A 25,692-nucleotide genomic window follows, 5' to 3' on the forward strand; every position below is an offset into this window, starting at 1 on the left:
AATTATGTGTCGTGACGTGCTTTTTAAGTGCCAAATGGTTACAGTATACTGTTACAGCAGCTTTTTGATGTGTCTTTGCCATGTTTTGACAAGCAGGGATGCAAACAGCGCGCTTTTCGGTGCCTCCCGCTTTTTTCACGTCAGTTTGGGTGACAAAGTCTATTTACATCATTAAGGAAACTCGTTTTCCCTCCTCTACGGCTGTCAATCATTCTCCATTCATATTCAAACAGCACTCGCGCCTCTTGGATGCACGGTAAAACTCTCTCCAATATGATATATTCACATTATAATGCATGATCTGTAGATAAAAGGCTGTAGATTTGCATAAAATTACTTTATTTTGTTGGAGTTTGTTGCTGTTTTTAAACGACTCACTACCGTGTGCTTGTTAGATCACACACATCACAAGGACTATGAATCGGCATCAAACGCACAATAACTGGAATTTAAAACTGTGAAACAAAGGAACAAATCGCACTAGGATTTGTGCACTCGACATTTCTTCGCTTTGTGACGTGAACTTTTAATTCCGCACTCATGCAGCGCTGAAGTAATGTACTATTATTGTAAACTGTTACCCATCATTCTGCACCCGCGAATCCCGCGATGCGCATAAACGCTGTGTGCGCTCTGTTTTTCATGTTATCATGGGTTTGCGCACTGAAATATTATTAAACGCCAATATATTTAGTTATACCTAGCCTGCTCAATACATTTAAAATTAGCATAATTTAATTGCATATTATTTCTTTGTAGTGTAGGCTATATATGCACTTCTGAATTCTTGACATTAATATATAAATACAAAATTGTGAAATGTATGATTGCCTGATTGAATTTTATAAGAGAACTAATAGTAATTTGTTTTTATTAACATATTTAGATTTTATAAAATTACTGTGCAGATTTTTTCAAGAATTACTTTTTGCTGCTGATTTATACACTCATTAAGTTTATTAAAAATGTATAATACATTTATGTAATATTTAAAGGTGTTAACTGTAATCTTACACTGCAAAATAACTTAAAAAGGATTAAATTCATCACAATTATGTTATCTGGAAATTGGCCACGCGGCGAGGGCCCTTATATACATCATATCTATATAATACATATCATTATATAGCCTATAATATAATATATATTAGTAGGGCCCTACTAATATCATTAGTAACATTAAATATAACACGATAAACCAAAGTATATCAGTAGGAGTTTCCTTAAGTCTTTCTGATAGTTTTCTACAGGCCGGAATTTACTACAACAGTAGAATAAAATTCTGAAATTATGGTTTATAGTTTTGGTGTGCCACCTCAAGATTTTAAGTGGCCCCATCTGGCCACCCCTATGAAAAATTTCTGGAGGCGCCACTGTTGTACAGAGGAGAACTGGCCCCCACTGACTGAGCCTGGGTTCTCCAAATGTTTTTTCTACATTCTGCCCCTGATGGAGTTTTGGTTCCTTGCCACTGTCGCCTTTTTCCGCCTTTGTTGCCATTGGCTTGGCATGCTTAGTTGGGGACATTAAATTTAACATTTAATTTAATTTTCAACAATAATATTGATCTGCCTGCATTGACACTATTATACAAGAACTGAACTGGATGATGACATCACGGTTTACTCCAGAGCGGCTAATATATACTGTATATATATATATATATATATATATATATATAAATGAATTAAATAACTTTTTTTTTAAACAGAAAGGGAACATTGCTGAACTTAAGCTGGACTGTGACGCTATTTTCTTCTGGAAACAACCTTTTTTTGCATTATTTTCCTGTTATCTCTGTAAAGCTGCTTTGAAACAATCTGTATTGTAAAAAGCGCTATATAACTAAATGTGACTTGACTATTTGGTAATGTTAAACTTATGTTACCAGTGACTTATAATGGGGTGATTAGGTAAAATGGTTGGGCGGGGGGTTGTAAGGATTCGTTTAAATGAATTATAACTACTGTAACATTTTTCTTTTTCTAGCAGGATTAACAATTATATGCTTTGGTCAAAGTGTTTGGGGACGTTTCAGGTTTCAAAAGTCAGTGTGTGTGTCTAAATCATGTCAGAATATAACAAAAGGGGAAATTAAACTAGATAGATGTCTAAATATATATACTCATGACTTTGAGTGACAAAGTGAAGTAATCAAGAAATAAGGATTTGCTGTTACCTAGTAACAGAGGGGTTTGCTGAATTATACATCATAGACTGTGCTGAAAAACTCTCACTGCGCGCGATGTCGCATCCTCCCTGTGGACATCTATTCCAGCTTCGAAGCCCAACTTCTTCACCTCGACTGGAACGGTCCTGTTTGCTTAGGGGTGATCTACCATCCTCCACACGCAGTTAAGGACTTTTTACAGCAATTCACTGATTTTATTGGTAAAATCGTGACTAAATTTGATCGTTTTTTATTGGTGGGTGATTTTAACATTCATGTCTGCTGTAAGTCAAACCCTCTGGCAAGGGAATTTATTAATATAATTGATGCTTTTAACTTGATACAGTGGGTTAATGAGCCCTCTCATATCCACGGTCATACTCTGGACCTTGTTCTTTCTTACGGGGTCGATATCTCTGATATTATAGTTTCTGATTATATGCTCTCTGATCATAAGCCTATTTTATTTTCCATGTCTCTTCCTAGTCTTCCTCATGCCTCTACTAAAACGACATCTATGTCTAGGGTCTACTCTCTTCAGTTCAGTGAAAGTTTTAGTCAGTGCTTTTTTAAATCTTGTTCTCATCTACTCCTGGAGTCTCCGTTAGCGGATCTGGATGCGGATGAACACCTGAGTTTGTTAAATAGCGCATGGCTTGATGTACTGAATGAGACTGTTCCTTTAAGGCCTCTTAAGCACAAAGAGAAATCTGAACTGTGGCTTACCGCTGAGACTCGGGTGCTAAGGCAAGCTTGTAGAAAGGCTGAGCGTAAATGGAAGAAGGATAATCTCCACATTTCTTTACAGTTATTTAAAGATAGTTTACTGGCTTATCAGAGAGCTGCCAAATCGGCTAAGGCAACCTATTTTTCAAATTTAATTTTACATAATCACTCTAGACCTAAAGTCCTGTTTTCTGTTATTAATTCTGTTGTTAACCCTCCAGTCAATACTCTGTCTGTTGCCTCTGCTGCTCTTTCTGAAAGCTTCTTGAGGTTTTTTAAGGATAAAGCAGTTAATTTAGGACCGGTAACTCATACTCCCTCTATTGAGCTGCCTCTCCATCCACAGTTGTCTATATCGTGGGATGTCTTTGAACCTGTCTCCCTTCTGACACTCAGTGACATCATTGCCAAGCTGAAACCTTCCTTTTCTTCATATGATGTTATTCACCCTAGGTATTTAAAGCAAATTATTGACTCAATTGGGCCAGGTCTAATGTCGTTTTTAAATAAATGTCTTCTAACTGGGGTGGTTCCTGCTTTTCTGAAAGTGGCAACTGTCATACCTCTTTTAAAGAAGCCTTCACTTGATCTGTCTATTTAAAAAAATTATCGCCCTATCTCTGTTTTGCCTTTTATCTCCAAGGTTTTGGAAAAGATTGTGTTTTTTCAACTACAATCCTTCCTTGCTGCAAATACTTTGTTTGAACATTTTCAATCTGGTTTTAAAACTGCCCACAGCACTGAAACAGCCCTTCTGAGAGTGTTAAATGACATTTATTTGGCAACTGATACGGGTAGCTCTGTGGTCCTCGTTCTTTTAGATCTATCATCTGCTTTTGACACTGTTAACCATTCGGTTTTAATTGATAGACTGAAATCTTGGGTGGGTCTTTCTGGTACAGTTCTAAAATGGTTCCAGTCATTTTTATCTGACAGGAAATTTGTGGTTAGGACAGGAGAATTTTTATCTTCTACTGCTCCTCTCCCATGTGGCCTTCCTCAAGGCTCGATTTTGGCCCCCTCTCTATTTTCATTATATATGCTGCCTCTGGGATCTATTTTTAGAAAACATGGAGTGTCGTATCATTTTTACGCCGATGATACCCAAATCTATTTGCCTTTCAGAAAAAATGATCGATTGGCCATGACTGCTCTTTCCTCTTGTCTAGATGAGGTTAAATCCTGGTTATCTCTAAATTTTTTATCCTTAAATAAGGAGAAAACCGAAGTAATTGTTTTTGGCCCTTCTGAAAATACGAAATCACTTAACATGGATTTGGGGTCACTATCGACTTTTAGGTCCTCGCAGGCACGGAATCTGGGTGTTATCCTGGATGACTCTTTAAAATTTGATAAACAGATTTCTTCAGTAGTTGGGTCCAGTTTTCACCAGCTCCGTCTACTTGCAAAAATTAAACATTTCCTTACTGATAAGACTTTGGAGATGGCAGTGCATGCATTTATCACGTCACGTCTTGACTATAGCAATTCGTTATACTGTGGCATTTCTAAGGCCCAAATTGCCCGTCTTCAGTTAGGGTTCAGTTCAAAATGCTGCCTCAAGATTTCTGTTGAAAAAGAAGAAAAGGGATCACGCCACTCCACTCTTAAAGGCCCTTCATTGGTTGCCAGTGCAATTTAGAATACATTTTAAAATTCTTCTATTTGTTTTTAAATCATTGCACTTTCAGTCACCTGGCTACCTATCTGACCTGCTGCATCAGTATATCCCATCAAGAAGCTTAAGATCTGGAGAACAGAATCTTATTTTAATTCCACATTCGAGACTTAAACGCAGAGGTGACCGTGCCTTTTCGGTAATCGGTCCGCGCCTCTGGAACGACTTACCAGTGGAAATTCGACTGGCTCCGAGTTTGACCATTTTTAAGTCTCTTTTAAAAACTCATTTGTTCTCTTTGGCATATTAGGATTGTAGTATTGCCTAAAATGGAAACCTTGTTGGACCAGAAACTGTATGCCTTATTGTGGATTGTGCTCATTTAATGTTATTTTGTTCTGTTCTTTTGTTGTGAAGCACTTTGGTCAGTCTGCGACTGTTTTAAATGTGCTATATAAATAAAGTAAACTTGAAACTAGTATACAACCAATCATATTGTAGAAAAATTATGTAATGTATCATTCGATTGAATATACATCATTCGAAAGTCAAGTCACTTATTTATATAGCGCTTTTTAAAATACAGATTGTTTCAAAGCAGCTTTACAGAGATAACAGAAAAATAATGTTGTAATAATATTGTTAAATATAAAATTAAATGTCCCCAACTAAGCAAGCCAAAAGCCAATGGTGACAAAGGCGAAGAAAGGCGAAAAAGGCGACAGTGGCAAGGAACCAAAACTCCATCAGTGACAGAATGGAGAAAAAAAAAAACTTGGGAGAACCCATGCTCAGTCGGGGGGCAAGTTCTCCTCTGGCCAATGAACGAACAGTGTAGGATTATGATTCAGGCAGCATTATAGGTCAGAAGTCAGATGGGATCAGAACTTTCACAATATTTATCCAGTTCATCTTGTTGGGGGTCGGAGTCATCACGCCGGTATGGAGACGAATTTGTTGAGGTGTCCATGAGGCCTTCACAGGGCTGAAACTGTTAAGTGTCTATTTTTATCACTCTCACTCTCTCTCTCTCTCCCTCCCATTCTGAAACGAGTCAGAAAATGAACAGTAACTAGTGAATACTTGCCACTCAGACATGAGATATGTCTTTAGAAAGCTTGAAGTGTCTCTTTTTTAAATTAATTCATATCAACAACAAATATTCTGTTTATGTAATCTGTATGAAACCACACGCTGCACAGCCTTTGATACGCTAATTGTCCATATGTCAACACCCCATCAGCTCGATAAACCAACCATCAAGCTGCATCATTCCTATGCTTTTCATCAAGTTCGGAAGACGCGCTGTGAGGAATAAGCCTTGGATTTCCTCAGAAGAAGAACGTGATTAATCCAGAGGAGGGAAGTCATTTACTTACATTAGTTAACATGTTATTGTTACATAAACTTAACATTGTACTAGTTGAACAATTCCAGACTAAAATGTGTGAAATCGAAGGAAACATGTTGAAATATGAAATAGACAGGTTCGCAACCTTTTAATGCTAAATAAATAAACATGTATGACACTGATGTTTTTATGTCCTATATTATAAAACAGTATGATATAAAAGTAGTACGAGTGTTTATACTAACATCATGAATATTACAATGTTTAGACAGTGTTAACTGTGAAATATGTTATTGAAATATGCAAAGAAATAATGTTTCATAGTGAGTGTGTTTACATACACCCTCATGATGCGATTATAATGGGATTTTGCAATTAAACTTTACCTCATGCAAATGCAATCACTTACATTTATGCTAATAACTTTTGAACCCTAAGGGCTGGAAACAAAATCCTCTAATTCATTGACTCACGACAATTTGATAGCACCCTATGATGTCATAAAAATCTTATCAGTTCTTGCTTTCCCTGGGAATCGAACCCATGTCCTTGGAGTTGCAAGCTGATCAACATACCTAGAAGAAGATGTGGACCAATTAATGGTTTAAGCTTAACAGAACTTCTTGGCGGTTTGTCCTGCATCATCTTCAGATCATGCTGGTAAAAAGTTATCAAAAGCTTTTTGATAAACCCGACTGTTCTCGAATAACGCGGGAACTAATTCAACGAAGAGAACGCCAAATTAGAAGCAAGGTTACATTTCCGCAACACTTAGCGTATTCAGACCACACTTGGTACATGTCATCACAAGCATGACCTGAGGCTACTTTCTGAGTTTCGGTGCAGCGCCACCTACTGGTCCGAGATAGAGAAAATTTATATTTTTGCTTATAACTTCTGAACGGTTTGGCCAAAAAACATAATATTGATCTCGATAGATTCGGGGGAACATGTCATATTTTTCCATATCAGCCATTATGGGCGTCGGCCATTTTGATGTAAAATGCTGCATTTTATGAACGCATAATTGTATCATTATGAAACTTGGTACGGGTCATCCTTCCAGGATTCCCTGAAGGAGCCTGAGAAGTTGAGCCAGTGCCACCTAGTGGTAAAATCAAATTCACATGAATTTTTACAAGAGTCATCTCCTTAGATTCCTGAATCTTTGCCGAGTCCAGCGATACTAAACATGTTACTTTTCATCTAATAGTTTGTGGTTATCTTCGAACCCGTTAGTCTGCTCGAGAAGAAACCACTGTAGGAAAATGGGAAACATAGGTTGTTGTCTACATGATACTAGCCAAATGTCAACATTTTTATAGTAAGTTGCAAATAAATGCAAAGTCGGATGTGGGTAATTTATGTGCTCATAAATAAAAATGTCTACTAAAACTAAAAATTTTTTTACCAAATTTGACTTGTTTATGTATGGGGTCACTCTGAGCACATGGGGGAAAAAGCAGTGGGACTGTGCCACTTGGTGGCGCTATAATTGAACAAAACATGAAATTGGCTCTAACTACAGTACCATTAGTCTGACTGACTTCAATATAGACAAGCAGCATCTTTGTCTCAGTTGCTACCATAGTCCATAATGACATTGGTATACCTTGAAAATTTTAATTTTACTTACAAGTCATTTTAATTACAAAAAAACACCCAAAGCTAACCATTGACTCTTCTACCTGTTGTCCTTTACATAGCAAGCAGCCTCCATTGTGAAATGTAACCCCATTGGTCCGGATTTGATAATCTGAAATGTGTATCTGGATCAAGGTGATCAAATCTTATTTTGCTTTCAAAAACCGGTACAAAAAATAAGGGTGGATTACCTGATCCTGGATATCAAAAAAGGGGATTTACAAATTATGGTCTATCAGAGACGAGAGAAAACATCCTCCTTACATTATTGTGTAAATCTCAAGATATGGAGATTATCTTCATTCTTTCTCCTATTTATTCTGTGGGATCCACAGATCTCTTCATTCATACAAGACACTTACATATAATGTTTGACTTTCCTCTGTGAGTTTCTATTAATTACTGCAATTGTTTTTGTGAAAGTGAGATGAGTAAAGAGCATCTATTTCATAAATCATTATCTGTCTACTACGAGTAAAATATATCTTAAACTAACTGATGAAGACAACTCTTAAATTTTTACTTGGCTACATTACAAATAACAAACTAAAATTAAACAAATAAATAAATATATTTTAGTTATCTAAAAAGATAGTTGATTCAAAGAGAACAAGGTGTAAATGTAAAATATTTAGTGACAAAATTCATGGAGATAATTGAAGGCGGCAAGTGAAAATGTATGTAAAATTTAGAAAATATTGATGGAAAAAAATTGTAGCCTATATTTCACAGGAAAAACATTGAATGTTTACAGGATATTTCAGTAGCACTTTGTTTAACAGTCCTGTTTCACATGAACATGTGAACATGAACTATGTACTTATTTTAGTAATGACACTAACTAGGTACTAAGCCTGAACCTACCCCTAAACCTTAACTTAACCCATGTAGTTACCTTACACTACTCATTACTTTTGTGGTAAGAACACTGTAAGTACATTGAAAGTGCACATACTGTAAAACAAAGTGCTACCGATATTTCATGCAAACATCTAATTACGGTTATTGTAGTTATAATGGAAGCCGAAAACATCTTTTTTTTTATGCATGTAGGCTACAAGTATAATCGTTTAAATATATTTTTTATAACCATTACAGTTAAAATGTTAAATAACAAGTGCATGTAATATGAATATTTTTGAGAAATAAAATATTTTCTATATAATGTCTTACCTTGTTTATATACAGTACATAGTTTTGCTATGTTTCGTTTTAAATTTAGTTATTCAACTTATTTTTTATATTCACAATGGGCATAATTGGTCGGGGAATAAGATATTATGTAAGTCTATGCACAGTGAGCCTGGGTGACACTCCTGTCAGGTAAATACAGGAAACTGAGACTACAATTCACACAGGCTCTCCAAAATTGGCAGTAGAAGTAGAAGACTGACCAATAGAAGACGGAACGCATTCAGATGGTAGGGTCAGAATTTGGTGTAAACATAATTTTGTGCCTTCTTTGGAAATTTCCACAGTTAGTTCCTTTCTTCCTTTGATTTCTGCTCCAAGAAACTGGTTCAATAATTTGCATTTGGAGTGGCAATCTGCACTTTTCTTCTAGTGAAGATTCTTCTAAAGCTACACTTCCTCTTCTTCTAGATTATTTGTCCAGACAGCCTTGTTCTTCTGTTAGGTACTATCACTTATCTTGTGCGACATTATATATTGCTACTGAAACAAATATCAAAAGTATCAAGTTGAGTTGTTTGCTCCTAAAGCTCCCTCTCTCTCGGTCCATCTCTCCTATACATGTATTGTATACCAAGATTTGGATTGTTCTAGAAAAGCAGTTCTAAAGAATTCCAGAAAGTTGGAGGACAGGAGATTCGCATTAATGAATGTGCAGCTGACAAATCTGTAGCAACTGCATGACACTAGCATGACAATATTGACCAAAATCTCTGAGGAATGTTTCCAGCACCGTGTTGAATATATGCCACAAATAATTAAGGCTGTTCTGAAGGCAAAAGGGGGTCCAACCAAGTACTAGTAGGGTGTAGGATTACAAATTTATTTAAATGTTTAATTTAGATTTCCAATACAATAGTATTTTATATTGAGAAAGTTTAGAAATGATGAGACCAGGAAATCTCTGCAAACGGTAGGGGTTCCCAGCGGGATATTCCTGACTGTCCCATCTCAGTACGAGAAGGCTAGGCTTTTCCTGTTCTCGTTGTTTACCGGGTGAAGAGTCATGCTGAGCAAGTTTGAACACCTGTTATTTTATTACTGACATCATTTGTCTCATCTCAGTACGAGAAGTCTATGCCTTTCCTGTTCTCGTTGTCTCAGCTCTTTTACATGCTTTGTTCATCACAATGTAATCCCTCCCCCTTGAAATGTATATATGAACTCAATGTATACTGCCTTAGACTAGACTTGACTTGACTTGACTTGGATACGAAGCAGACTACAGCAAATAAAGAATCCTGCTTAACCTCTTAACCTTCTTCAGTGCGCCGGCGCACTGATGCGTTTTTTGTTTATTTAGTTCAAATTTACTATCAGATTTAATGTTATACCTTGACAAACTATACATCGTTAAAAAGATATAATACTCAAGATTCAGAATTTGACCACTATTGTATTCTGAGAAACCTATAGTGACAGTTATGTCTTAATTTGTGTCAGGAGTTATGAAATGAAAAAATGAGTCGATACCTTTAATATGAATTATGAGCGTCAGCTGGTCCATTCATAAAAAAACACTCCTGTGAGGTCGTCATGACAGCGATTCACAAAACATCGTCCCTCAGGGCTTTAGCTCAAAAATGTGCAGACTTGGAGAAATATTGATATATTCTCATAGATTCACATCATATTTCTATAGACAGGAATAATATTTATTGAATTTATACCCAAATGCGTCGATGTAATCATTATAATCGCTTCTTACTGAGATGTGCTGTGTTTTCAATTCATACCAATAGCCTGAGGGCGCTATATGCACAATAACAGTCCATATATGGATCATGAAGAAGACCCATAGTCATGTGACATTCCAGGACGTCACTGATACAGAAAGTAGCTGACAGAGATCGCTGTAACATGCAGATAAAGATGTTTTGAAGACAATAAACATGATTGCAATGATATTTGAGTTACCTGTGTTCTTCAAGCCATGCCAGGTATTTCATAATAATAGATTATATTTATAATGTAATGCTAATCAATCGATATAGATTTCATCATCGTGCAGAACACTATAAATAATACATTTTCTGTCGGATTTTTTTTTTATCTGAAGCCAAATTAAAACAAAGAAGATTATTTAAAACACTCGACTTGCGCTATAAAGTAAGTTTGGAGCACAAACATGGTTTTAATCTCATAAATGGTTGTGTATTGATGGTGTGCTAAGCTAACATGCTAGCTAGCCCAGGTGCACCTGCCACCAGCAGTTATTGTTTTATGATTTTTTTCTAAATAGGAATGCTTACTGAAATGTTTCAGTGCATTTGATACCAGTTTCAAATATTTAGTGAGAACTTTGATAAAAGAAATTAGGGTTTGAAACCCTATGAATAGCCTGTGAATAGCCAGTCGTTAGTAGCTATAATGCAGACAAAAGAAATGCATATTCAGAGCCATAACCAGTCTGGAGAGGTGTAAATGTGTGCAGGGGAGACTCACACTGAATGGGGCTCGTTTGCACCACAAAATAATAGAGACAATAGACTGAATAGATGACTCAGAAGATGACTAAACATCAGTTTGCATTTTAGAGTCTAATCAAAATAAAGTAATTTGACATGATCTTGAAAAACATTTAACTAAATACAGAGTTTTAGACTTATCATTTTCAGATTTTAAATATAAAATGGTCACACATATGGCTTTAGCTGCAGTGCATTGCTAGATTGCTCCAGGGCCAACTTCAATTTTATTTTTATGAAGATGTTTCATAAAAATAAATTTCTAATAACTTTACAAAACTTTGAAGCTATTTTAACATTTTTTTTCATTATGACAATAATTAATTCTACATTTACAATAAACTACTAGGTGTCAGTTTTCAAATGAGATCATACTTGTGCTTTTAGTGCAAAGGGTTCATGAACTGTATCTGTTTAAGTTTGGGTATGCCATTTCTGGGGATTTTTCAAAAGTGGCCTTGAAGGTTAACAGGTTAAATAAGTCTCCTGGTTTTCGCTTCTGAGTTTTTCTACACTGAAGAAGGAAGAAGTTTACAACAGATGGTGCCTGTGACCCGGATGGAGAAACTGAAACTCAACAAAGAATGAACTTTTGAAACTTCAAAGCTCAAAGATCTCAACAAAGTCTCCAGGCTGAATTTTGAAACATCCAGCTAAACAAAGATTGCCAGACTGAATCTTTCCAGCTTCCTCCAGATTGAAAACTTCGAGCTGAACCAAGATTTCCAGGCGGAATCTTTCTATACAACAAAAATTTGGTGAGTTTCACTCCATTCAAAGAACCGTTGAAAAACCAGTAAAAAAAATCTGTTATTCCTCTGCGCCATCAGAGAAGAAGTTAACAAACAGCTGTAGGGTTTGTTAACTAAAGTTATCCTCTAAAGTTGCTTTAGAGATGAAATGTATCCTCTGTTTTTCAGGCAGGGAAGATTAACGTACATGTTAATACTGTTTACCCTCTGCTTTGCCAGGGAAGTGTATTATCCTCTATAAAATTAGGGAAGATTAGCATCAAGTGCTAATATATTGTACCCTCTGTTTTCAGGCAGGGAAGGTTAACATTACGTGTTAATATTGGTGAACCTCTGTTCAAACAGGGATGTGTTTATCCTCTAAAAGTTAGGAAGGTGAAAGATCCTTTGCATTTCCTTTTAGAGAAGATTAGTGTAACGTGCTAATATTTTGTGTGTTACCCTTTGCTCTGGGCAAGGAAGGTTAACTGTGTTATCGAGTGTAGCCTCTTTTGATCAGAGAAGATTTAGTGTTTTTGTTTGTTTTATCCTCTATAAAATTAGGGAAGATTAGCATCAAGTGCTAATATATTGTACCCTCTGTTTTCAGGCAGGGAAGATTAACGTACATGTTAATATTGTTTTATCCTCTGCTTTGCCAGGGAAGTGGCAAATGTTTTTTTCAGGCAGGGAAGATTTTAGCATAAATTGCTAGTAATTTGTGTATCCTTTGCTTTAGGCAGAGAAGGTTAGCATTAACAACAGTAATCTGTGTTAACGAGTGTACCCTTCAGTGGATCAGAGAACTTTTAGTGTTTGTTTGTGTGGTAACAAAGAAATCCACAAAATGATTAAGAAAAGTGCTAGACTAATCTCCACAACTTAAAAAGGTGGTCTTGCTAATCCTTTGTGGTCAGATAGCGAATTTAAAACACTGTTAGGAGAACAGATGGATCTAATAGTCACTGAAAAAGTTAGACAAGAACTAACACAGAAATATGAGATTCATCCAGATAAGATTTGGTCTATTGAAGAATGCAAGGAGGTGTTAGGTGCATGTATCAGAAAGAAAAACATGAAAGGCATAATCTGTTGCCATAGAGAATATAGCTTATCCATTGCACAAGAACAAACTAGGTGTATTGATAAGTTAAATTAACAAAACAAACAATTGCAGACTCAAGTGTCCTGTTTCAAGACAAAGGTGAGCCATAACAAGGCCTCAACCAAATGTGACTCAGAAGACCAACAGTCAGATGAAACTTATCCTGACTTACAAGCATTCTTTGAAACAGATGTAGACATCCCATCAGTAACTGATAAGCCTGTAGATTCAGTAAAGGTATGTGTCGCAAGAAGATCTCAGGGAATTGAGAGAACTGAAAGTGTTCCTCCCAACTCTTCTGTTGTCCAAAACCAAACTGTTGCCAAAGCACTCGGACCTAGAGACATAGAAAGACTATCCCAAAGCTTACCTTCAGTACACACTGATGTTTCTGAATTTAGAAGGGCATTGATCAGTAAAATGCGTCTTTACGACATGTCGTTGGCAGAAGTCACACAGCTGATGTCACAAATTCAAACTGAATCTGAATTCAACAGTTTTGAGTCTGCTGTTACTTCTGAACTACAACATGCCAGAAAAGATGAATTGAGAGAGGGAGTTCTGAAAGCGTTGAAGAACATTGTTGGACCTAAAATTGACTGGTCGAAGATCACTAGTTGTTTACAGAAGAAGGGTGAAACTGTTAGTGAGTACACTCAAAGATTTTGCCAGTCAGCAGCAGCATACAGTGGTATAGCTGACACTTCAGAGAAGGTGCTAGAAGATAATGGTCCCCTAGGTCGCACATGGTTTGATGGTCTGTTGTCAGAACATAGAAAAGCATTGCCTTTCTTAGACTTCACATGGTCCACTAGAACCATACAAAACAACTTAGACAGTTTGGCTGCATGGGAAAGAGACTCTGATGTCAAGGAAAGAGTAAAAATTGCAGCAGCATCCTTTAAGGTCAACACAGAGAATCAACAGAAACGCAAATGTCCTAAGAGAGAGGGCAGTAGTTGTTATTATTGTGGTAAACATGGACATTGGGGAAAAGAGTGTAGGAAAAACAAAAAGAACTTTAAACAAGTTAGCAATGTTACTCAGCTCCTACTCAGTCTGCTTGCTATTCTGAAGCAGCCCCTCCCCTCATCATTAAACTGGGGCAGCTGGTTGACGTGTTAACCATTTGGGCTGTGAGTGCTTTATTTCCCCACTAAATTGCAACCGAGATAAAAGACTTCTGTTTTTGTTTAATAGAACAAAAGGAAAGTGACTATCTCAGTTTTTCCTTTGGGGGACACTGGTTAAAGTAGACTCACAGCCTTAAATGTTATTTTACAGCACAGGCCTTTCATCATTAATAGTGTTAGGTCAGACTGTAAATGTAAAAAAGCCCTCATGCAGTGTCCACAATAATGCCAAATATTGTCTTACAGCGTGCACCGGTCACAAATCCGTCCTCATGTATGATGTCTGCTATGACTGAAGTTTTGTTAGAGGATGAAGGAGAAATAACTCACGATTGTGTTACGCTTACATATACACCTATGAGTGAAGTAAAAGAAAAAGGTAACAGACGAGCAGGTTATGCAGTAACGTCCACCACGGAAGTGTTAGCTTCAGGACGTCTTCCAGATCATTTTTCAGCTCAAGCTGCAGAACTAGTAGCCCTAACAAGAGCATGCACGCTAGCTTCAGGATCAGTTGCTAATATCTACACAGATTCCAGATATGCTTTTGGGGTAATTCATGATTTTGGTGTCATTTGGCAAACCAGGCAGTTTCTAACTTCTGCGGGATCCCCCATTAAGCATGCTGAATTAGTGTAAGATCTAATGTTTTCCATGAAACTTCCAAAGAAATTGGCAGTGATCAAAGTGAAAGCACATCTCACAACTAATACTACGGAAGCTAAAGGTAATGCTCTTGCTGATATGGCAGCTAAACAGGCTTGTTTCTATGCAACTGTACAAGTGTGTTCAGGTAGTGCAGCACAGAAGAAAATGATGCCTCCTAAATCAATAATTGATCTGTACAAAGACGTTTCCTCCATTAGAACCAAAGTGACATGGGCCACATCAAGTGATGTTGATTACAGCAGCTGCAGTATTGTGTCTGGGAAGGAAAACCTGGACTCATGTGTCACACTGTGAGGTTGTTCCTGCTCCAACAGGGATAGGATAGGACACGAACCAGTGAGGAGCCGAGGGAAGAACCGATTGCAACAGGCGTCGGAGGGGCCAACCCTTCGGTGAAGAATCCCTCATAGGCCTTCCCATCCATTAATCCATCCTCACCTCACTGCGTTCTTTAGGTGTCAAAGGAATTAAGAAATAGGGAAAGATGGAACGACAATAGCAGACCCAGAAAAAGTTTACAACCCTAGTGTTTGAACAAATACTGCTCTACTGCTTAGCAGACTCGGAAAAGTTTACAACCCTAGTGTTTGAACAAATACTGCTCTCCTGTCTTTTGTTTTCTTTCTTACTCTGTGCAGATACCACTGATGACTTCCCGAGACCCATACGCACTGACCTCGTCATCTGCGTACGAAGCCACAAGAAAACCTCAAGAAACAACTTGACCCACTTCTGAGCCAACTATCACAAAAGGATAAAGAAAGAAAAAGAAAAAAAATACACAACACAGAGACTCACATACGAAACCTTCAGCCATCCGTCAACATGATCAAGATTGTCGTACCAGTAACATCACAGACACTCTCGCTTCGCACAAGATAATGATCTTACAGAACAGAGTGGCCTTAGATTACATTCTAGCAACGCAAGGAGGAGCCTGCACCATCATCGGACCTGAGTGCTGCACCGGGTTTTAATGGATCCAACAGAGAACTTGAACAAAATCCAACAAGACATTCTTGATCTTTCAGCAAAATTACACCAGATGACTGAAGATAATTCTTCATGGTTCGGAAACTGGTTAGGAAAACTGTGGATATGAATAAAGGAAATAGCAATTCTGCTGTTATTTCTTCTACTAGTGTACCATCTATGCGTCCACAGTATCAAGTGTTTCATTCAACAAATGACTCACGCCCCTCACAAAGAAATGACAGTTCCAAACAGAAAAGACTATTACCCTTAAGAACTTCACGGACCCTAAATTTGCATGTTTGTTTCTGTGTCAGCATGCAATTGCAGAAACAGCAACACAGAAGCATGAGCCTGTAATGATCACAAGTTACAAGAATTTAACTTTTAAGTGTCTAAATTTGTATTTTGTGAGAGTTATTTAGAACTCTCAAAGGGGGAAATGTAGGATTACAAATTTATTTAAATGTTTAATTTAGATTTCCAATACAATAGTATTTTATATTGAGAAAGTTTAGAAATGATGAGACCAGGAAATCTCTGCAAACGGTAGGGGTTCCCAGCGGGATATTCCTGACTGTCCCATCTCAGTACAGGAAGGCTAGGCTTTTCCTGTTCTCGTTGTTTACCGGGTGAAGAGTCATGCTGAGCAAGTTTGAACACCTGTTATTTTATTACTGAGACCATTTGTCTCATCTCAGTACGAGAAGTCTATGCCTTTCCTGTTCTCGTTGTCTTAGCTCATTTACATGCTTTGTTCATCACAATGTAATCCCTCCCCCTTGAAATGTATATATGAACTCAATGTATACTGCCTTAGACTAGACTTGACTTGACTTGATTACGAAGCAGACTACAGCAAATAAAGAATCCTGCTTAAATAAGTCTCCTGGTTTTCGCTTCTGAGTTTTTCTACACTGAAGAAGGAAGAAGTTTACAACAAGGGTATATCTAATAAAGTGGCCGGTGAGTGTAGATCTTAGTAGTATTTCAAGCGATATTATATAGATCCTATAAACATCCATAAAAGGTAATTTTCATCTTTCTCCCGCTTTCTCATCAGGCAAAACCAGATGGGTCTATGCACACACTCACTGGACTAGAAATGCTACATGGCTGGCATATATGCAACTAGCCAATTGCTTAGAAAAGCCCACACCTCTTCTCAACAAGCCACACTATGTTGGAAGTCACAAGTTTAATACTTAAGGTTAGGGATTTGAACAAACTAAGTACACTCTAAAAATGCTGGGTTGTCTCAACCCATGTTTGGGTCAAATATGGACAAACCCAACCATTGGTTTAAATAAATTTTTTAAACCCAACGGTTGGGTTTGTCCATATTTAACCCAAACATAGGTTGAAACAACACAGCATTTTTTAGAGCTTATAAGCAAGAATCCAAAAAAAAAAGAAAAAAAGAAAGAAATGGGATAGCCTCCTCAAATAGGTAATTATATGTATACAATGAAAATAAAATAAAAGGAAACAAAATAAAATGTATGGGCAAATACAATCGCTAATGAGCAGTTGTTAGCATGGATAACATGACACGACAAGACATGTTCCTTTCAGTTCCTTATTTGCAAGTCAATTTTATAGTTTAAGATGCTGTTGAAACCTGCACATCAGATCAACGGTTTTGGCACCTGTTCAAGATGCAGGGGTGTACACAAAGTTCCTAATGTGCTTAAGGGATTGTATGTATTAAAGGGCCTCTATTATGCTTTTTCAAATATGACCTTTTATGCAGTGTGTAATATAACGGTTTTGGAATGTATAAGGTCTGAAAAATGTTAAAGATCAAAGTGCACAACAGATAAAGTTATTGTCTCCTGAAAGAAAGGAACGATTCTGAACTGCCGAAACGAGTCACCAGCAATTCCAGTCTCACTTCCTTTTACATACCTATGTAACAATGTAACAAATTCGCATAAAGCCAGCCTAAGGTCTTCATTGGCTGGCCACGATCAACGTCTACTTTGACCCGTCCTCAAACACTGTAGTTTTAACTGAAGCTTGGAAGAGTTTGGTTAGTGTTGTCGACATGTCAAGAAGACATTGTTTTTAGTGCTGCAAACTTACTTTGCATGCACTTCCAAAAAGGGCGAGGGCCTGGGATTGATACAGAAATAAACGACACATTACTGTTTGTATCAGTATACAAGCGCTGAGGAAGCCTCTGCAGCTGAAAATCAGATATGGTAATGAACATTTCTTTTCTGAAACGTGCTGTAAGAGGTAGACCAACGACAACAGACTGGTCCGTCTGACCAATCAGAGCAGGGTAGGGTCTTGGAAAGGAGGGGTTTAGAGAGACTGAGGGTCATATCATACACCCGGTGCAATGCAGCACCAGGCGCGATGCAAGTGTTTTTTGCTAGTTTCAGCCCAACGCATTTATTATTTTCACGTCCTGCGCCACAATGTTTAAATAGCAAATGCATTTGCGCCTATCTGTTCGCCCATGGGCTGCTGGTCTGTAAACGAGGTGTGTTCAGGTGCACTGTTGCCGCATTGCTATTTTGAGGCAACTGAAATAGACTGCGCCATTGACCAACTGAAACCTGGTCTAAAGTCAATGGCGCAGTATTTATTTATTTTTATTTAAAGAGCGCATTAGTAATGTAAACCTATAGGCTGGTCCACAACACGCGTACACTCTGCTTATTACACACACAGGAGCGTAGCTGCACACAAACATGCCAAATATTAAAAATATGGAGCGAGCGCAACTGAATTTTAAAGGGAATGGGAGATGAGAATCTGATTGGTTTATTGCACGTTACACCCAAAACACACCCATAACTCATTAACCTTGTTGGCAAAACATCAAAGTAGAGGAATATCCTCATTTTCTTCAATGATATCAACAAAATGTAATTACATACTGCATCACACAAATGTGCTGTTGTAGTCAGACATGGATGCGTCACATAAATAGGGTGATTAGAAGGCGAGTAAAAAGCATTTTCATGTGATTCAACCGTTGCTAAAAATGACCTCATTTATACTGAAGTATACATGAGATTTTACTCAATTGACTGTAAATGTATAGTTTCTTCACTGAGTTCAGTCTCTGCGCTTTATTGCAATTTACTATAAAATACATTATCAATATTCTGCTTCCTGTCACACTGCCACTTTTTCATTTTCATTCTATCGCTCCTTTTCAGTTCTTTTCGCCCCTCAGTTAGGCAAAGGGTACCAAAGGTTGAAAATGCGTAAAAAAATATTTGCTGTTTGCTGTGTAAGGGTTAATGCCCGACGAGGTCTCCATTGTCAGGTATTAATGGACGACCGCGAGGCGTGAACCGTCCGACGCGCAGCGGAGGTTGCCTCCGCAGTTACAAAGGTTGCCTCCGCGGTTGACTCCGCCGAAGTCCATTAATACCTGAAAATGGACACCTCGAAGGGCATTAACCCGCTTATACCATGGTCACTTGCCAAATAACACATTTTTAAAACATTAGTTTATATTTTAATTAGTTTTATAATCGAAATCTAAAGTTTTTACAAACAATAACTTGGATTCCCTGGTTACGCCTGACGGTTTATTTAGCAACCGGAGATATGTATAGTCTGCTCAGCTCGTAAAACCCTTCAGTTTAGCTAACTTACGAGCCAGAACACTGACATATTTTTTTTCATGCAAGTTAGGCTTGTCTAGCCATGGGCGTTACACTTTCGTTTTTTCACGGATACTTTGACTGCCTGTTGCTATGGTTACTCACAGCTGATGTAGCCAGCGCATTTATTTATTAATTTCGAACGGTAAACAGTCAGTTTCACCAGAACTCTTTTACTAGGTGTCCTCTATCACTTTTTAATGGACACCCTGCAGCCAATCAGAATCGAGTATTCACCCAGACCATGGTATAAAATTCGTTAAGTCCTTTCTGTATTAGGTGTTGGTTAGCAGAGCAGTTATCCATACTGCGCAACTGTGACTCAAACCGTGCAACACGTCAAACCAGTTCTACATTCATAGAGGGAGTGGTAAGTCTTCTCAAACAATAAAAAACAGAGTCATCCCTAACAGCAATACATTAATCATTTGTAAGCTTACGAAATTTAGACGTCTGAAAACATTAATCTCCTTCCTTTTTAGATTTATATATTTAGCAGATGATTTTTTTCCAAAACCATCAACAAAAAAAGAAGTTTGTCATAAAAGCCAACAATATTCATAGTAAATGACTTAGTACACAACTTTTCACAGTTAATAGACTACTTATTTGATTGAACAGCTAATATTTCATAATAAAAGTCCAGGTGTAATTCGGCTAAACTATTTTACTATGGTATTCCTTAACATTTACAAAAATTACAGGAAGAAAAACAACTCCATAAAGAGGATTGAAATAATAATAGCTTGTTTCTCATTTACTGTGGGATAAACACTGAGCCTCATTCAAAGGTAAAGGTAAAAGTATGGGAGTGGTTGGGAAAAACATGATCAAAGATAACTCACGCTCAGATTGCTCAGGAGTGAGAACCAGGACAGAAACTTGATCTGAATCAGAATGGTGTGCTGAATCCGTCACGGTCAGTTTGAACTCATACACCCCAGGCATCAAGTTGGACACCCTTATCTGGTCCGACAAATTAGTTTTCTGTGGGGCAATTGTTTAGAAACAGATCAGATATTTTATTCATATTATGCCAAAAAACAACAGAGAGTCAGATAGGTGACAAGAATTAGCAAGTCTGTTGCTACTTGTCATCCGATCTGGGTCTTAAAGCCAAAGCCACTGAGAACATATTGGGAAAGTGGCATTTCATTCCACTGAATTGCACTAAAATGATCATTAGTCCTAATTAAAGGATAGTTCAGCCAAAAATAAAATTCTGTCATCATTTACTCATCCGCCTAACACAAAGGAAAATTTTGAAGAATGTTGGTAACCAAACAATTTTGGTTACATTTGACTTCAGTATGGACAAAAAATGTTTATGTTCTAAAGAAGAAAGTAAGTCAAGTTTAAAATGATATGAGGGTGAGTAAATGACATCATCATAACTGGTAACATAAATACATAACAACAACAACATTAATATCATAACATGTCTGATCATATTCTCATACCTCCATCTGGACAGATTTATCTCCATGGATGAGGCTCCATTCGTAGTTTACTATCTTCCCATCATCCCAACTCTCAATGCCATTCAGCAACACCTCCTCATGAGGCTGGACCACCACATCTCGTCCAGCATTGGCAATGGGAGCGTTGTCCTTATCTGAAGAAATTTCATATTATTGTTAAAATGACAATCACTCAGATTTCAATAAGAAGGAAATTAATTGAATTGCACATAGCTTGGTTAAAGAGAAACAATCCATCTTTTATAAATTCAAAAATAAAAAGATACCCCGAGGTAACAGGGATCTTCAGATCAGAATCCTTGAACCTCTAGGCACCCCTTAAAAAAGGGCATTTCTCAGAGTCACAAAATGAAACCCATCTATTCCTGCAAAAATTCTAAAGAAAGTCAGAAGTTCATCCATGGTATCATAAACATGAAATACATCGTGCGTTTTACTTTGAGGCATTTTTAAAAGAGGCCAAGAGATTCTCCACAGGGTTCCGCTAATGTGGCAGACTGAGGGGCCATTCACACAGAACAATTTTTCGCTTTGAAAAACACGAGTGGAATGGCGAAAAAACGCAAGGTCTGAAGATGCGTTTTTAATTGTTAAACTTCTTTTAACTTGAGTGCTGCATTTTTAGATTGCAGTGTCATGTGCGAGAAGCTGCAAAAGACGCAAGCACAACGGTCATAGATGTCTGTCTAAAGCATGTTTAGCCTACATTGAAAAATGGAAAAACGCGCTCTGTGTGAACGGCCTCTGAGAGTGGTTCACCCAAAAATTCTGTCATTAATTACCTCATGCTGTTCCAAACCCCTACGACTTTCGTTCGTCTTTGGAACCCAAATGAAGATCTTTTTAATGAAATCTGAGCAAATTTAGTCCCTCCATTGACAACTACACAACTACCACTTTGACACTTCAAAAAGTTCATAAAGAGATCGTAAAACTAATCCATGTGAATATGTGCATAAAAGCCTAAATTAAATCTGATTAGCATAAAAAGTGATAGTTTCTCTTCAGAAAATTGACTTAACTAGCTCAATTCACATTAGTTTTATGATCCCTTTATGAACTTCAAAGTGGTAGTTGCTTCGCTGTCAATGGAGGGACAGAAATCGCTCAGATATTATTTATAAATACATTCATTTTTGTTTCAAAGATGAAAATTCTTACAGGTTTGGAACAACATGATTTTTTTTGGTGAACTATACCTTTATGTATTTGTGGATGAATGCAATTAGTTTCACATGCATTACGACTTTAAGAACTAATTCTATTAGCAGTTTTAAGTACTAATTCTATTAATAATCTCGGATTAATTTGTAAGGTTTCTATTTTAAAAACAAAAAGAGAGAAACACAACCCCAGTTTAAGACAGCCTAAAATGATATCAGTTGGTGTCTTGTTTTTTTATATATATATATATATATAGATAGCCTATTCTGGACACTTCACAACAGAATGAACCAGGTGAGCAAACTGAGACCAGACCAGTGTAAACCAGCAAAATAGCTTAGGATGTTAGTCTTAAGCATGGATGTAGGGTTTTATAATGAGCATAATAAAACATCTGAATGCATAGAATAAAGTTTACCAGCTTTGTGGCCGTTCAGGTAATTTCCATAGACTGATCCCAATATGTAATTTGCAAACCCTTCCTTTTTAATAAATCTGCAGACATATTTATGCTTATATAGGCAGTTGAAAAGAAAGCAGCTGTTGTTGTTGGACCCCTTCTCGTTTTCCTTTCCTTGCTCTATGAGGGCCAAGTTGCATCTGCGATCCCTGCAACACGCGACAGTGCACGCGACATTGTCCTCGACGCTCGGGTTCGCCAGGAAAACCGCCCCATTCTTGATCGACTCTTTCGTGTCCAAAACAAAATCACCCGGACCTTTTATGAAAGCGTCTACACACTGTTGGTATTCTCCAGACCTCTCGCTCTGGGTTTCTCCCACAATAAGAAGTAAGCACGCGTAAAGAAAACACCACGAACCCATTTCAATGATCCTGAAATACTTGCGCATACAGTCCTCAAAATCACTCCAATCCACTTCAGCTGTTGTGTCAGCCGAATTGACCGGTAAAAATCGCTTATCGTTGTTTCTTGTCACTGAAATTTGTTCAAATTCACAGGTGTCCTGTCAAAAAATGTCACTAGAAACCCATTCGTCTGATTTCTTCCTGCTTCAGAGCTCAGGTGTGTTATTTTACCTGTGGGAAACTTTAAGCACTGACGTAGTTTGTGGCCGTGACTCAATCCCGTGTAGTTGCCCTACATAGACAGCATTTTGTCTAGCAGGTGTTTTAACAAGTCATTTCTTTTTTTAAACTTAATGAAATTCATTTTAAATTCGATCTATTCCTAAAAGTGGACTCTTTGTTTTTGGTCCAATAGTTGGTCCAAAATTGGTCTCCGTCCACTTCAATGTCAGCCTAGTCGAGGTAAATCGTTTTCTACACTTTACCCTTGTGTCTTTCACAATGAAAGAAGGCCTTTGCTTTTATGTGTGTCGCTAAAGAGTTCAATGGTAACCAAGTGAAACCAGTTAAAATGTTTGTCATGTAGCCTGTTTCTAAATTAATTTACCAAACATGGACTAACGTTCTTAAAGGAATAGTTCACAGAAAATTAAAATTCTGTTATACAGTATTTTTACCAAGGTTATTTTCGCAAACGAAAACTGAAACTAAGACTAAAACTATTTGTCAAAAAACATTTTCGTAAACTAAAATAAAATAGAAATGTCAACATAGGCCTAAATGAAAAACTAAAACCAAACGAAACTAACAACAATAGGCTACTGAAAAACTAACTGAAATAAAATAATAATTAGCAAAAATAAATAATCGTTTTCGTAATTAATAAGCTCTCGTCCATTGGACTGCGCTACTTTATTTTTCAATGTAAACAAGACAGATGTATGACCGTTGCAGCTCTTTAGCAGCCTTAAGAAGCCAAAATGGCCAAATAAATATAGGCCTATTTCCATCATGTCTACCGTGCAAAAACAGCTGTAGGTTAATTCCAGGTAAGATAACCATCTCATGTAAAACTTAATAATCAACAAGATACCATACATATTAGACAGAAGACGGGCATTTAATATTCTTGGGGGATATAATTATGACATCCAATATTTTTTTCTTTAGGACAACAACCAACTATTGCTACAACAGTTTCACAGCGATTTTAATATCCTAACTACAATTACCCTATTGGCCAATCATATCTCGGCTACTGAAGATATCATGTTACAGTTATAGCCTTGTGCTGCGTCCCAATTCGCCTACTTATACTACGCCCTAAAAGTATGTAGGGGAGACCAGGGACAGTTGTAGCACTTTTTGCAATTTTTAGTAATACATCAGAAAACATTTATACTGGAATAACCAATTTCTTATATTATAAACTTCAATCTGTCAGCTGCTGAAACAATGTCTTTAAGTGGTTTTATGAAATATGTACAGGTTGCAAAATTAATTTTAATACAGTCTCTCCACTGTTACAACCATCCCAGTGTACAGGGACGGTTGTAACACATGTCAGGAACGGTTGTAACATGTCTAAAATATAGACTACATAATGAATCAATCATATAAAAAATGAAAATATTATTTATCAGTCATCCCAGTGGGCACCTTGACGTCAATTTAACATCAATATGACATCAAACATTGATGTCAAAATAACGTCACGAAATAGGTCAAAAATGAAAGTCATATTGACGTCAAAGTGTCGATGTCAATTTGATGTCAAGATTTTGACCTCTGATGATTATGTCAAAACATAACCAACACCATCAGATCACCTTCACTCTTTGTTCATCTGGCTGTTCACAGCAGCCAAACAAAATCTAAAGTTAAAAACTTTAGGGTCAAGAGCCCAACTAAAGCAAACTTTGATCACAAAATGGTGACTTAAAATTGTGATTTTCTCCTTCAGTGATTCTGCTTGTTAACATCAGGTGTCTTCAATAATGACCAATCATCACTCATTTAATCACTTAATTATCTCATTAACTTTAACACTGCTTCAGACACTGTTTGAAAAACAGTCAATGTTTGATGTCACATTTATGTTGAATTGATATCAAAGCTTGATACTGAATGATATCAAAATAGCATTAAAATGACATCAACATCATGACATCCTGACGTCAAATAAATGTTGAATTGACATCAAATGCCAACAAAGCATGACATCAAAATAACATCAAAATGACATCAGCAGAGGTCAAAATCTTGAAATCAAATTGACATTGACACTTTGACATAAATATGGCTTTCATTTTTGACCTATTTCGTGACGTCATTTTGACCAATGTTTGATGTCATACTGATGTTAAATTGACATCAAATGCCCACTGGGATGTTATTGTGACTATTCATTTCATATTTTTAAGTAGCCTAATGATTACCCTTTCCAGCACAGGAAATGGGACTCCCCTGTCTGTCTTCCTCTTTCTTATATTTGGCATGCTGTAAGCAATCACGTTTCCACTGACTATTTTTATATAAAAAAAGATAATTACCTTAAAATGTGATTTGATGACATTTTTAATTTTCAATGCATAGTGCATATGTTACTTTTAATTTGCACATTAAACGGAAACTATGCAGTTTTTTATAGCTTAATTAGTTTTTAAAATATAAATGAAACTTGGTTGGTGATACTGGGACAGTTGTAATGGGGCGTAATCTCATGTGAGCTAGCTTGACTGCTAGTTTGACACTTGTTAGCCATATCTATTTTTAGCTTACAAAACAGTGATTCTAATAATACTTGTTGGAATTCATAAACAGTTTAACTTAT

The 25,692-nt window shown here is 37.0% G+C and overlaps 1 protein-coding gene across 2 annotated transcripts in view; it reads right to left on the reverse strand.

Annotated features, from left to right (window-relative positions):
- The window catches only part of spint1b (serine peptidase inhibitor, Kunitz type 1 b), a 36,291-nt gene extending 12,903 nt beyond the window's left edge, over window positions 1-23,388 (reverse strand). Inside the window, exons 1-3 of one of the 2 annotated variants that reach the window (XM_077220239.1) lie at window positions 22,471-23,388; window positions 20,868-21,022; window positions 20,253-20,394 (exon numbers count right to left, since the gene is read on the reverse strand). In XM_077220239.1, coding sequence (XP_077076354.1) covers window positions 20,253-20,394; window positions 20,868-21,022; window positions 22,471-22,903 — 730 coding nt within the window. In that variant the 5' untranslated portion in view covers window positions 22,904-23,388. The remainder of the gene's footprint in view (window positions 1-20,252; window positions 20,395-20,867; window positions 21,023-22,470) is intronic. The other variant, XM_077220238.1, reaches the window with a different exon arrangement.
- Between the last annotated feature and the right edge of the window lie 2,304 nt (window positions 23,389-25,692).

The sequence above is a fragment of the Siphateles boraxobius genome, unplaced genomic scaffold (genome assembly GCF_051911475.1).
Source record: "Siphateles boraxobius isolate OS27281-9 unplaced genomic scaffold, OSU_SipBor_1 8, whole genome shotgun sequence".
NCBI lineage: Eukaryota > Metazoa > Chordata > Actinopteri > Cypriniformes > Leuciscidae > Siphateles > Siphateles boraxobius.